The 14094-nt window shown below is 48.2% G+C and overlaps 1 protein-coding gene across 1 annotated transcript; it reads right to left on the reverse strand.

Annotated features, from left to right (window-relative positions):
- Positions 1-2655: 2655 nt before the first annotated feature.
- Positions 2656-6024, reverse strand: ADRA2B (adrenoceptor alpha 2B). The gene has a single exon (XM_087875953.1). The coding sequence runs from the start codon at positions 4337-4339 to the stop codon at positions 2999-3001; it is 1341 nt and encodes a 446-aa protein (XP_087732079.1). The 5' UTR covers positions 4340-6024; the 3' UTR covers positions 2656-2998.
- Positions 6025-14094: the final 8070 nt, after the last annotated feature.

The raw sequence follows: 14094 nt of genomic DNA on the forward strand, positions 1-14094 counted from the left end.
CCGTGCCCCGCCCTCCTGCATGCATTTGCGACACCCCCCATGCGCGCGACCCCTGTTTTTGGCATGCGGCGGCAAAATGGTTACCTGTGGGCCCGTTTTTTGCCCTCCCCAGGCTCCGGAGGCTTTTTTGGAGCCTGGGGAGGGTGAAAACGGCCTCCTCCATCCCCCCGGAGGCCCTCCAGAGGCCGGAAACGGCCCATTTCCTGACTTCCGATGGGCCCAGAAGGCCCCAAAATCACCTGGCATATGTGTGCTGGAGCTGAGCTAGGGCAATGCTCACGTGCCCACAGATATGGCTCCACGTGTCACCTGTGGCACGCGTGCCATAGGTTTGCCATCACGGCCCTAGAACTTCCTTTGTAACGTTTGGGCAATTGAACTAGATCCGAATCCTGCACTGGGTGAAATCAGGACGGCCATCGCTTGGGGAATCTGATTCCCACAGCTTCTAATAAAATAAAATAGTAATTAAAAAAAAAAAACCATGTATTGCAAGTGGTGTTACAGCAAAGGCTTGCTGACTTGAGTAGAATTGGAAAGAAGGGAGAGAAAAAAAGAGAAGAAAAATGAGTGGAGACGTCATTGAAAGCCTGCCAGAACCAAATGAAAAATCATGACTTAAAAGCAGGGGTGAAATGCTCCCGGTTTGGACCGGATCGCCCAATCCGGTAGCGATGGTGGTGGGTGGTTTGGAGAACCGGTAGCAAAAATCCCTGCGCCCCCCACCATGCTCAGCTGAGTCGTACGATCACCAGAGGCTTTTTTTTTTTAAAGCATTTTTTCTACAACCTCTTCGGATGAAAAAATGCTTTTAAAAGTTTTTAAAAAAAGCCTCTGATGATCGCGCGGCTCAGCTGGGATCGTCAGAGGCTTTTCAAAGCATTTTTTTCTGCAACCTCTTGGACGAAGAGGTGGTTTTAAAAAATGCTTTGAAAAGCCTCTCTGACGATCCCAGCTGAGTTGCCTGATCGGCAAAGGCTTTTCAAAGCATTAGAAAAAATACTTTGAAAAGTTTTTTTTTAAAAAAAAAAAGTTGGCCACGCCCACCCAGTCACATTACCCCCCCCCACCAAGCCACGCCCACAGAACCGGTAGTAACACATTTTACATTTCACCCCTGCTTAAAGGTCAGACCGAGCTGCCCCGAAGAAGAGAAGGGGTCAACCTGGAGGGCAGGACAAGAAGGAGAGACCCCACAAAGAAATAAGGAGGAATTTCCTGGCACAGAGAACAATTAATCAGCAGAATGGCTTCCCTTCAGAAGTTGTAAATGCTCCAACACTGGAGGTTTTTAAGAAGAGATTGGACAACCATTTGTCTGAAGTAGTATACGGTCTCCTGCTTAAGCAGGGGGTTGGACTAGATGCCCTCTGAGGTCCCTTCCAACTCTGTTAACCTGTTAAATAAAGCTGTTCATTAGAGCTGATTTGCAGTGATTTTAAAGTTCCTTACCCTACTCAAAGAGATGATCCTTAATGAAAACCAACACCTTTGTTGCAATTTAGGATTAACTAAGACCTAGGAAGCCCTTGACTTACAAGCATCCGTTTAGTGACCGTTCGTAAAACCGACTTACGACCGTGTCTCCCACTTACAATCTTTGCAGCCTCCCCGTGACCACGTGATCAAATTTCTTGTAGCGTCCACAGGATCACCTGATCTCCTTGTGCGACCTTCGGACAAGCAAAGCCAACGGGGGCAGCTGGATTCGCTTAACGACCGTTGTTGCTAGCTTAACAGCGGAAACATTTACTTAACAATGGCGGCAAGGAAGATCATTAAACGGGACCAAGCTTTGCGTCCGCCTTGCTTAGCAACGGAAATCTGGGGCTCGCTTCTGGTCATAAGTCGAGGACTACCTGGAGAGAGGAAGTCACTAAGATCCAGACAGTGTCCGTGATTATGTGACTGAGCCCACTCTCGAGGGTTGTTTTTTTTGTTTTTGACCATGGCAGCTTTAGCCTCCTTCTGTGCTGTTAGGAACATGCAAAAAAAGTTGGCCATTGAAACATGGATGGATTTGGCAAAGAGCCGATAGCAAAATCTTTTCCAGCTAGAGCTTAAGAGCACGGCTGGTTTTTTTAAAAAATGGCAACCTGCCATAGAGCGAAGCAGAATTATCAACAATGATCCCATCCCCACATCAGCAAATGTTTCACAGTCCACCCAGGAGGCCAATGTCCGCTCCAGCGATGTGTTTATATATTTTTTTTTCCCCTTCTGCATGGACCAAATATCTATATTCAGCCACGTGTTTTATTTTGGGCAGTTGTTATACCTCTGCTGTCTTTCTTCTTCTTCTTCTTCTTGTCCCTGAAAGTCAATTTTCAAACCCAGATTCCTGAACCGAAAGATACTTTGTGCAGATTTATTTCGAAATGCGTTCCATTGCCGCTCCGAAATATTTTTGGGCAACCCAAAACGGCAAATGACAACAAGGAGTGAATCTATTTCCCCCTTAGCTCGGTGCAGAGTCTCCGTACGCAGAAACGCCTGATAATATTTGCCTTCCGATCCCAAATACGCTGAAGAGTTAGAGGGCTTGTAAACTAAAGTTTGCCCATCTTTAATCGTGCCCTTGTCTTGCCCAGAAAGCAGAATAAAAAATTGTTCCCCCCACCTCCCCCGCTCCAAAAAAAGAATTAATCAGAAGACTTTGGACAATTGGCAAGTCATTTTAGTGAAAAACATACATTGGCAAAAACATAAGCAAAAAACACACGTCCGTTTTTGTACACACTTGTCTCTCTCGGGGACACGGTCACACACACTTCCTTCCCCAACCAACTTTCCGAAAAAGCCACCTTAGATCCAGCACTCGCCTCGCTCCCTCACCTGCCGACCCAAAAGGGCCCCCTCCCAATAAATAGGTTTCTGGGTTTTCGTTTATAAGAGTTGCCGAGTTCCCTCTTTTGTCAAGAGAGATGCTGGGGAACCCCCCCCCACAAAAAAACCCCACCTTCCCTCTTGGTCTCTCCCCGTTGGATCCCAGCCGGTCTCACCAAGCCGTTTGAGTCCACTGCCTGCAGAGAATTTTCCGGAAGGCTTTGCGGAAGTCCTGGTTGAAGATGGTATAGATGACCGGGTTCAAAGAGCTATTGCAGTAGCCAATCCAGAAGAAAAACTTGAAGGTGCTGTCCGGGATGGAGCAATAGCCCGAAGGGCAGATGGCACGTAGGCTGTAGAGGAAAAAAAAGGGGAACCAACAAATGATAAACACCCCAATCACCACCGTGAGAACAAAAGTGAACCTCTTCTCTCGGTTGAGGTGAGTCTTCCTCTTCCAAGGGTTGGCACTGAGGGTCTTGACTTTCCTCACCAGCTGGACCTCCCCTCGGGCCGTGGCCAAAGTGTCCATGGCTCGTGGCGACTTGGAAGGTGCTCCGTTGCTCCTCTGGATGTCGTTCCTTGGAAGACAATCCACGGGGCTCGATTCTGAAGATGGTTTCTTCTCCGGCAAAGATGGGGAAGGGCTACCGGCAGAATTTGGCTCTGGGTCTCTGCCATCCTGGCTTTGGAGAGAAAAGTTTTTGGTAGAGAGCGAAGGGGAGTCTGCTTGGTCACCTTCCTGGGGAGGGACCTGAAGTCCATTCGACTCCACTTTTCCTCCTGGCTTTGCCTGGTCCTGCTTGGGAAGAGCAGCCTCAGGTGGGCTCCCCTTGTTCGGCGACTTCTCGTCTTGGGCCTTCTCTTTGGGCCCCTTAGGTTGAGATCCATGTCTGTTCCGGCGCCTGGCTATAAAATAGATCCTGAGATACACCAAAATCATGATGACGCAGGGAGCAAAGAAGGAACAGGTGCTGGAGGACAGGACATACCACGGCTCGTCGTTGAGTTCGCATCTGGGGATGTCCTCTTCGGCAAGGTTCGGGTTCTCCTTGAGGACCAGCGGGGGCAAGGAGATCAACGCCGAAACCAACCACACCATCAGGATGATGCACTTGATCCGACGGGGGGTCCTCTTGAAGTTGTACTCGATGGCCTGGCTGACCGACCAGTAGCGGTCCAAGCTGATGGCGCAGAGATGCACAATGGAAGCCGTGCAGAAGAGGACATCCAGCGCCAGGTAGGACTTGCACCAGGTCTTGCTGAAGTACCAGTAGCCCATCAGCTCGTTGACCAAGGAGAAAGGGATGATGAGGGTGGCCACCAGAATATCCGCCGCCGCTAAGGACACCAGGAAGAGGTTCTGAGGAGCCTTCAGGGACCGACTAGTCAACACGGCGATGATCACCAGCACGTTGCCAAAGATGGTGAAGAGGATGAGGAAAGTGGTGACCGCGGCGATGGTGGCCGTGGCTTGGATGGTGTAGTTCTCCTCGCTCCCTAAGGTGCCCATGGTCCTTTTGGAGCAGCCCACCGGAGGGAGGGGCGGCTGACTTCTCAGCTTCACGGGTGCTTGGAGGGCCACACTTCAGAAGCCTCCATTTGTAGCTGATCCAGAGGAAGAGGAGGAGCAGGAGGAAAGGGGGAGAGAAACTGAGGCACCGGGTCCTGCTTCCATCCTGGGATTCAGCCCTGCAGCTCTGCCAGCTGCAAACTCCGAGCGTTCCTGCTGTTAGCCTAGTAGGACACAAGCATGTTTCTGCCCAGCCATTCCGGCAAATCCCCTTCCTCGGTCTCTCTCTTTCTCTTTTTTGGCCCCTCTCGCTGATGATGGCCAGGTTACAGCATCGCAGTGGCCAAGGACGAGAGGAACCTGGAGTTTCTCCGCTGCCACCTCCTCCTTCTCCTCCTCTCTCGTGCAAAAGTTGGGAGAGGCATGGCCAGCTCCCTTCCTCCCTGCTCTGTGAAGGCAGACCGAGGCTGCCTGCGCCTTTTGAAAGGAGCTGCAAGGGGGGGGGAGAGCTGGGGTTTTTTTTTTCTCTCCCCCTCACTCTCTCTCACTCTCTCTTCTTCCTTCTCCACGCCGAATGTGTGACGTGCGATGCCAGGCAGTTGTGGAGCTCTTGCGAGAGGAAACAAAAGCAGAATGGAAGGAGGAGGAGGAGGAAGAGAGGACCCCCCACACACACCTCTTTCTTGGAACAGCAGGAGAGAGAGAGAGAGGGAGAGAGAGAAAGGGATTGAAGGCAAGAGAGAAAGAAGGAGAGAGAGAGGAGAAAGAGACAGAGAGAAAAAGAGTGAGTGAGAAGGTGAGGAGAGAAAGAGATTGAGACAGAAAGAAAGGGGGAGGGAGAGACTGAGAAAGAAAACAATTGAGAGAAAGGAAGAAAGAGAGAGACTGAGAGAGAGAGAGAGAGAGAGAGAGAGAGAGAGAAAGGAGAAAGAGATTGAGAAAGAGAAATAATAAGAGAGAGAAAGAGCGAGTGGGGAGAGAGAAAGACAGAGAGAGAGGAGAAAGAGAGAGAAAAAGAGACAAAGGAAGAGAGAAAAAGAGGAGAAAGAGATTGAGAGAGAGAGAGACAGAGAGAGAGGAGAAAGAGATTGAGAAATAGTCAGAGAGAGAAAGAGCGAGTGGGGAGAGAGAGAGACTGAGAGAAAGACAGAGAGAGAGGAGAAAGAGAGAGAAAAAGAGACAAAGGAAGAAAGAAAAAGAGGCGAAAGAGATTGAGAGAGAGAGAGGAGAAAGTGATTGAGAAAGAGAAATAGTCAGAGAGAGAAAGAGCAAGTGGGGAGAGAGAGAAAGACAGAGAGAGAGGAGAAAGAGAGAGAGAGAAAGAGGAGAAAGAGATTGAGAGAGAGAGAGACAGAGAGAAAGAGAGAAAGAGAGGAGAAAGAGATTGAGAAAGAGAAATAGTCAGAGAGAGAGAGTGAGTGGGGGGAGAGAGAGAGAGAGAAAGAGAGAGAGAGAAAGAGGAGAAAGAGATTGAGAGAGAGAAAGAGAGGAGAAAGAGATTGAGAAAGAGAAATAGTGTGAGAGAAAGTGAGTGGGGAGAGAGAGAGAGAGAGAGAGAGACTGAAAGACAGAGAGAGAGAGAAAGAGAGACAGAGACAGAGACAGAGAGAAACAGAGACAGAGAGAAAGAGAGAGAAAGAGAGGAGAAAGAGACACACACACAGAGAGAAAGAGAGTTTGGTCGTCTGCTGAATCTTTCCTCTTTGGCCTGACCTCACAGCATCAGGCAGCCTGGGGTTGCCTGGCTGGCCACACAGGTAACTCTATAAACGAATTGCTCATTTACCTGGGGCTCGCCAGGTGTGGGAGGACTCAGAGAAGCCGACTTCGGCCCCGAGGGGGGAAACTTTGATGCAGGATCTGCTTTCCGAATTCATTGGCTCAGGCTGCGATCGCTGCACAAAACGAGAGGATCTACGCAGGGAGGGTGGACAGAAAAATCCACCTGGGCAGCCCCACACCTGAAGCCCTGCCCCCCCTTTTTTCTTTATCAATATCCATCCTGTGGAGCTTGGATCCCATAGAAGCGGAAATGTTTCAGGGGGGCAACTTGAAGCAGACTTGAGGGCCGCTGGGGAGAGGCATAATCTAGTAAAATTGATTTATTACATTTTTATTATTTATTATTTTATTTATTTTATTTATTTTTATTTTTATACCGCCCTTCTCCCGCAGGACTCAAGGCGGTGCACAGCTAAAATAAAACATAGTATACAAAATTTAAAAACAATTAAATAATTTTGGCCCAAATAATTTAAAACAACCCAGATTAAAACCGGATCAATTAAAACTGAGAGGATGGGATCAAGCCATGGGGATGGGATTATGCTGCCCGTCTTCTTTGTTAGGTGATTCTGGGCGGCTTACAAACTGAAGGACAGGTGGAAAATGCCTCCCCCCCCCACCCTCCCCTCCCAGGAGGGAAGACCCTGCGGGCTCACGGAGGATCTTCCCTCTGCAAAGTCTCCGTTCAGAAGAGGCAGCTCTTTTCCGGCGGAAAAATCAGATCGGCAAGCAAAAATATTGGAGCAGTAGGAAGAGGAGAAGAGCTCTTTCCCAGAAATGGAGACATTGGTGGCACAAGATAACAGGAAGGAAGGAAGGAAGGAAGGAAGGAAGGAAGGAAGGAAGGAAGGAAGGAAGGAAGGAAGGGAGGAAGGAAGGAAGGGAGAGAGGGAGGGAGGAAAAGAAAAAAGGAGGAAGGGAAGGAAAGGAAAGGAAGGGAAGGGAAGGGAAGGGAAGGGAAGGGAAGGGAAGGAAGGAAGGAAGGAAGGAAGGAAGGAAGGAAGGAAGGAAGGAAGGGGAAGAAAGGAAAGGATGAAAAGAAAAAAGGAGGAAGGAAAGGAAGGGAAGGAAAGGGAAGGGAAGGGAAGAAAAGGGACGGGATGGGACGGGACGGGAAGGGAAGGAAGGAAGGGGAAGAAAGGAAAGGATTAAAAGAAAAAAGGAGGAAGGAAAGGAAAGGAAGGGAAGGGAAGGGAAGGGAAGAAAAGGGACGGGATGGGAAGGGAAGGAAGGGGAGGAAAGGAAAGGATGAAAAGAAAAAAGGAAGAAGGAAAGGAAAGGAAAGGAAAGGAAAGGAAGAGAAGGAAGGATGGAAGAAAGGAAGGAAAGAAAAAAGGAGGAAGGAAAGGAAAAGAAAAGAAAGGAAAAGAAAGGAAAGGGAAAAGCTGCAATTCTATTGGGAAGGGAAGAGAAATTAATTTAGTTTCGACGTGAATGGGAATATCTGTATTTTTACCTTTTCAAACCAGAATACAAAACTACATTCTCTTCCAACAATCATCACTTCCTCAGTTTCCCAGTGTTATTTGACATGGTTTGTTTTTTTTTAAAAAAAAGGGGGGGGTGGGGAGGCCTATCAAGAGACATAACAGCCATGAACATCAATGCCCATCAATGCACCCTCTTAAGGGAGCATGGCTTGCAAAACAGGTCCATTAGGCAATTACAAATCGGGCACATGTGTTTGGAGAAATGCCCCCCCCCTCCTCCCCAATATGACCATATGTTAGCATTGATTTTTTTTTTTAAAGTCTTTAATTCACTGAAATGAATTTGCCAGAATGATAACAATGAAAACCTGGGCTACGTCCTCCCGTCCTAACCATCATCCAATGCCTTCCAGACAATTCTAAACAGCAGTTCCCACAATTTGCAGCCAAGATAATAAATCATAAATGATGCCGGCACGTGAAAATGAAAACTCGAGGGAGAACGCTGCTTGTTCCTTCTCCCCCTAAGTAGCCAGGATCTAAGAAAAAAATCCTTGTTTACGGCCATAGTGTCTTAAGAGCCCAACAAGCCAGGAATCCCAGTTCAGATATGGCTAATGAACGATAAAACAGAAGCTGCCAAAATTCCTTTAGCAATTTCTGTAGCAGGAAGACCCAAAGAAAAACGACCAAGCTGTTTACTTCGGCAGATTTAGTAATGCCTAATTCGGTGGCTCAGTGGCTAAAGACGCTGAGCTTGTCGATGGAAAGGTCGGCAGTTCAGCGGTTCGAATCCCTAGCACCGCATAACGGGGTGAGCTCCTGTTACTTGTCCCAGGTTCTGCCAACTTAGCAGTTCGAAAGCAGGTAAAAAATGCAAGTAGAAAAATAGGGACCACCTTTGGTGGGAAGGGAACAGCGTTCCGTGCGCCTTTGGCATTGAGTCATGCCGGCCACATGACCACGGAGACGTCTTCGGACAGCGCTGGCTCTTCGGCTTTGAAACGGAGACGAGCACCGCCCCCTAGAGTCGGGAACGACTAGCACAGATGTGCAAGGAGAACCTTTGCCTTTTACCTTTAATCAAACCGATTTTTGGAAAAGAAAATCCTGTGATTCAAGGAAGGATCTTAAAAAGGCCTGGAGTTTTTTTCAAAGGCAAATTTGTCATTTTAATTTTGCTTCTAATATGTTTTTTTTTTTTTTTGGTCTGCGCCGCATGTGATGGCTGGGCCCATACGTGGCCGAATAAAATCCGCAAATCATCCGAAATGCAATTACGGCAAAAAGAAATGTTGAATTTCCTGAGGGGTTGTTTCACGATTTCATAGCACGGGGTACGGCTGTGCGTTTAGCGTGGATTTATAAGAACAATAAAAACGGCTGCAAAATTACAGGGAAGGAACCTCTAACGCTCCCCGGGAGTTGATGACTTATCAATTGTATAATAGGGAGGGGATGTTTATTTACAAAGGAAATGTCATTATCACTTGATGGCTGAGGAAGGAAGCCGTTTTTCTTCCCACCTGCATCATCCATGAGTAAGACGATGATCCGGATCCAAGGATCTTGGATGCGCAGAGCCCCCTTGACTTGCAACCATTCGTTTAGCGACGGTTCGAAGATACAACGGCCCTGAAAAAAAGGGACTTATGATTTCAGAATCCTTCACTCCATCCAAAGAGATGATCCTTATCGAAATCAACAAATCTGTTGCAATTTAGGAGTAATTGCAGAGATGAAGGATTGCAGCTGCTACAGAGAGCCCTTTACTTGCAACCATTCGTTCAGTGACGGTTCGAAGTTACAACGGGCCTGAAAAAAGGGACTCGCGGCCATTTTTCGCCCTTAACGACCGTCGCAGAATCCCCATAATCGTGTGATCAAAATTCAGACGCTTGGCAACTGACTCATATTTATGACGGGGTCAGAAATTCCCCTTTGGCGACTCTCTGACCAGCAAAAGTCAACGGGGGAAAGCCAGATTCACTTAACAACCGTGTGACTAAGTGAACGGCTGCAGTGCTTCGCTTAACAACGGTGGCCAGGAAAGTCGTAAAACGGAGCAAAACCCACTTAACAACTGTCTCCTTAGGGGCGACACTGACTGTTCCTGGATTGTCTTGCTTCGCAAAGGGGAATGCTGGGCTCAATGGCAGTCGTAAGTCAAGGACTGCCTGTATCTCAATGGTGGTTGGTTTTTTTTTTTCCCCTGCCAATTTTTGTTTCCTATCCGAGCCATTTTTCCCCGCTCCATCAAGCAGAATGGAACCGTCTGAGGAAGGGTGGAGATACGGTAAGAGGACTCATTAGAGGCCCCCAGAGATCCTGCAGCCCATCTCTGCTAAGTGCTCTAAAGAGCCGCGGAGGCTGAAGAAGGACCCTGCCTCAGACGGCTCACCATTATCCATGGAGCCAGGAGAGGATGGGAAGGCGAAATGCATGACGCCTCGCCTCCCAGAGACACCTCCTGCTCCCTGAGACCACGATGCCTTGAGTTGGGGGAAGGGGGGGGGGGTAAAGGGGGCTGGAAGCCACAGCTGCAGGACGTCCCAAAGGGGCTTTTTTTCCCCAAGAGGCCACTGGACTTTCTGGTTTTTCTTTGAAGACGTTTCGCTTCTCATCCCAGGAGCTTCTTCAGCTCTCACTGGACTCTTCCCCACCATCCAGTCAGAGCTGAAGAAGCTTCGGGGATGAGAAGCGAAACGTCTTCAAAGCTAAACCAGAAAGTCCAGTGGCCTCTTGAAAAAAAAAAAAAGCACATTTGGGACAACCGTGATTTGAATGACGGAGAATCTCCATGGACACAGCTGCAGAACCACTGAGGAGTGGTTAAAGCGGGGTAGCTCTCAAGGGTTCCAGAATTTCACATCTGGAATAGCTGGATACAGTTTTGGTCACCACAATATAAAAAGCACTGTGAAACGGTATATGAGTCTAAGTGCTATTGCTATTCCTTCCTTCCTTCCCTCCTTCCTTCCTTCCTTCCTTCCTTCCTTCCTTCCTTCCTTGTGCCGCAGTGGTTAGAATGCAGTATTGCAGGCTAATTCTGCGTACTGCCAGGAGTTCGATCCTCACCGGCTCGAGGCTGACTCAGCCTTTCCTCCTTCCGAGGTGGGTCAAATGAGGACCTAGATTGTTGGGGGCAAGAGGTTGACTCTATAAACTACTTAGAGAGGGCTGTAAAAGCACTGTAAAGTGGCTAATAAGTCTAAATCTTGGTGCCCTCCCTTCCTTCCTTCCTTCCTTCCTTCCTTCCTTCCTTCCTTCCTCCCTCCCTCCCTCCCTCCCTCCCTCCCTCCCTCCCTTCTTTCCCTCCTTCCTTCCTCCATCCCTTCCTCTCTTATTCTCCGTCTCCTTCTTGGTGCCGCAGTGGTTAGAAGGCAGTATTGCAGACTGACTCTGCCCACTGCCAGGAGTTCAATCCTCACCGCCTCGAGGTTGACTCAGCCTTCCCTCCTTCCGAGGTGGGTCAAATGAGGACCCAGATTGTTGGGGGGGGGCAAGAGGCTGACTCTGTAAACCGCTTAGAGAGGGCTGTGAAGCACCGTGAAGCGGTATATAGGTCTAAGTGCTGTTGCTAAGGGCTTCTTTGCCTGTTTGGCTTCCCAAACACATGAAAAGAGGGCAGGGAGTCGATCCCATCGTTGGGGCCACCTTGACTCTTTTTTGGACCTTGCCTCCCTGGAAGAATTGATTGAATGCTTAATGGACGATTCAGCACTGAATGAGCGATTTCCCTTTTATTGTTTGATGTCCTTCTGGAGAAATGCACCTGTGGTGACCATGGAAATGTGTCGGTTGAGCCGTGGGGCAACGTGGACTTTGCGTGCCGATGGTGCCGTATCACATAGCATGTCAAAGATGTGGAGATCTTGGAAAAAAGTGCAGAGAACAGCAACTAAGGCCATTAAAGGGCTGGAGACTAAAACATGAGAAATGGTTGCAGGAATTGGGTGTGGCTAGTCTAAAGAAAAGAAGGACTAGGGGGGACAGGATAGCAAGTATTCCAGTACTTGAGCGGCTGCCATAAAGCAGAGGGGGTCAATTTATTCTCCAAAGCACCGGAGGGCAGGACAAGAAGTAACAGAGGGAAACTTATCAAGGAGAGAGCTGACCTTGAACTAAGGAGAAATTTCCGGTCATGAGAACAATTAACCCATGGAACAACTTGCCTCCAGAAGTTCTGAGTGCTCCATCGCTGGAGATTTTTAAGATGAGAGTGGACAGCCACTTGTCCAGAATGGTATATGGTCTCCTGCCCAAACAGGGGGGTGTTGGCGATTTCTCTTCTCTTCTCTTCTCTTCTCTTCTCTTCTCTTCTCTTCTCTTCTCTTCTCTTCTCTTCTCTTCTCTTCTCTTCTCTTCTCTTCTCTCCTCTCCTCTCCTCTCCTCTCCTCTCCTCTCCTCTCCTCTCCTTTCTTCTCTCTTCTCTCCTCTCCTCTCTTCTCTTTTCTCCTCTCTCCTCTCCTCTCCCCTCCTCCCCTCCTCCCCTCCTCTTCCCTCTCCTCTCTCCTCTTTTCTCCTCTCTCCTCTCCTCTCCCCTCCTCTCCTCCTCTTCCCTCTCCTCTCTCCTTTCTCCTCTCCCTTCTTCTTCCCTCTCCTCTCTTTTCTCCTCTCTCCTCTCCTCCTCTTCCCTCTCCTCTTTTCTCCTCTCCCTTCTTCTTCCCTCTCCTCTTCTCTTTTCTCCTCTCTCCTCTCCTCTCCCCTCCTCTCCTCTCCTTCTCTTCCCTCTCCTCTTTTCTCCTCTCCCTTCTTCTTCCCTCTCCTCTCTCCTCTTTTCTCCTCTCTCCTCTCCTCTCCTCTCCCCTCCTCTCCTTCTCTTCCCTCTCCTCTTTTCTCCTCTCCCTTCTTCTTCCCTCTCCTCTCTCCTCTCCTCTCCTACTCTTCCCTCTCTTTTCTCCTCTCCCCTCTTCTCTTTTCTCCTCTTTCTCTCCCTTCCCCTCTTCTTCATGAAATCTGCTAGCCAGAAAAGAGGCCACCAAACTTTTTTTTTTGCTCTCTTTAGCACAATTGGAAAGGCCAAGCCAAGCGATGGCCAAAAATAGGACAAGACTGCCCTCTGCTGGATAAAGAACTTATAAACCCGATTAGCTTTTTTTGTGTCATCATTTTTGTGTCATCTTCCGTCCGGCTTCCAGACAGGAGACTAACACCCCTCCACCCCCCAATTCTTCTGACTTCCATCATTCCCAACCAGATGATTGGAAATGACAGAGCGGGAAGTGCAATCTGTCATGCGACAGAGACCTTTAACTCTCTTCGTTGGGAACTCTGAAACTCAGCCGTAACCCATCCTGACCTGTGTTTTCTATCGGTGCTGGAAAAGATACACGCCTTACAGAATAATAGAGCTGGAAGGGGCCTTGGAGGTCTTCTAGTCCAGCCCTCCCAGTCAAGCAGGAGACTTTATGCCATCCCAGACAAGTGGCTCCCAGGTCTCTTCTTAAAAACCTCCGACTTTTTAATGCTACCTTTTCCCGACAGCGATAATTCCTGCATTTTATCCATTTCCCCGATCAACCCTCTCTGGCGCGGCCTCTTTGAAGGCCATAAACCAAACTTATTAAACTAACCGCATTCAGGGGGGAAAAAAGTATTCCATCAAAGAGCCATTCCCAGCCACAGACTCCACGTCTCCCTATACTCTCTCTCTCTCTCTCATGTAATTTTAATGAACGTAGAAGGGCTATAGAATTAATATCTACTGCAGCTAAAAATGTGACTGATCTTTTTTAAAAAAAGGACTGAACAATTTTGCAAATTGATCGTTCCAAAGTGGACCCCATTGTCTGTCTGGGTCAGCTTCCTCCTCTCTTTAGCCCTAACTCATTCATCTCTTCTTCTGCTGCCTGCGAGGGGATATGGAAACGTATCGTACTGGCAATGAGTGAAAAGCTGGCTTTGTATAGAAAGGCTGGGAAATCTATAGAATGTGGGACGTTTTCAGGCAGAGGAGGAAATCTATTTTTTTTTTTTAATATGCCCTACTTTCCCCAAGGCATTGTATATAATCCCCCAGGCATTGTGCAGAACGAGGACAGAATGAGGAGCTTGGATAGCTCAGCAGATTAATGCATTGTAATTTAACCCCAGCTGCCTGCAATTACTGCAGGTTCGAATCTCACCAGGCTCAAGGTTGACTCAGCCTTCCATCCTTTCTAAGGTAGGTAAATTGAGGACCCAGTTTGTGGGGGCAATAAGCTGACTTTGTATAAAATATACAAAAGTATGAAGGCTATTGCTTAACGCATTGTAAGCCGCCCTGAGTCTCCGGAGAAGGGCGGCATATAAATCAAATTTTAAAAAACAAAACAAAACGATAAGGATTATTTAAGCAAAGTAGGAAAAAGAGACCCAAAAATGCTTTTTTTTTTTTTTCAAGAGGCAACTGGACTTTCTGGTTTTTCTTTGAAGATGTTTCACTTCTTATCAAAGAAGCTTCTTCAGTTCTGACTGGACCGAAGAATGGAAATTCCTCCTTTATTTCCAGGTTGAATCTCTCCTTGTTCAGTTTCCATCCATTCTTCCTTGTTTGGC

The sequence above is a fragment of the Pantherophis guttatus genome, chromosome 9 (assembly GCF_059756535.1).
Source record: "Pantherophis guttatus breed Tessera chromosome 9, ASM5975653v1, whole genome shotgun sequence".
NCBI lineage: Eukaryota > Metazoa > Chordata > Lepidosauria > Squamata > Colubridae > Pantherophis > Pantherophis guttatus.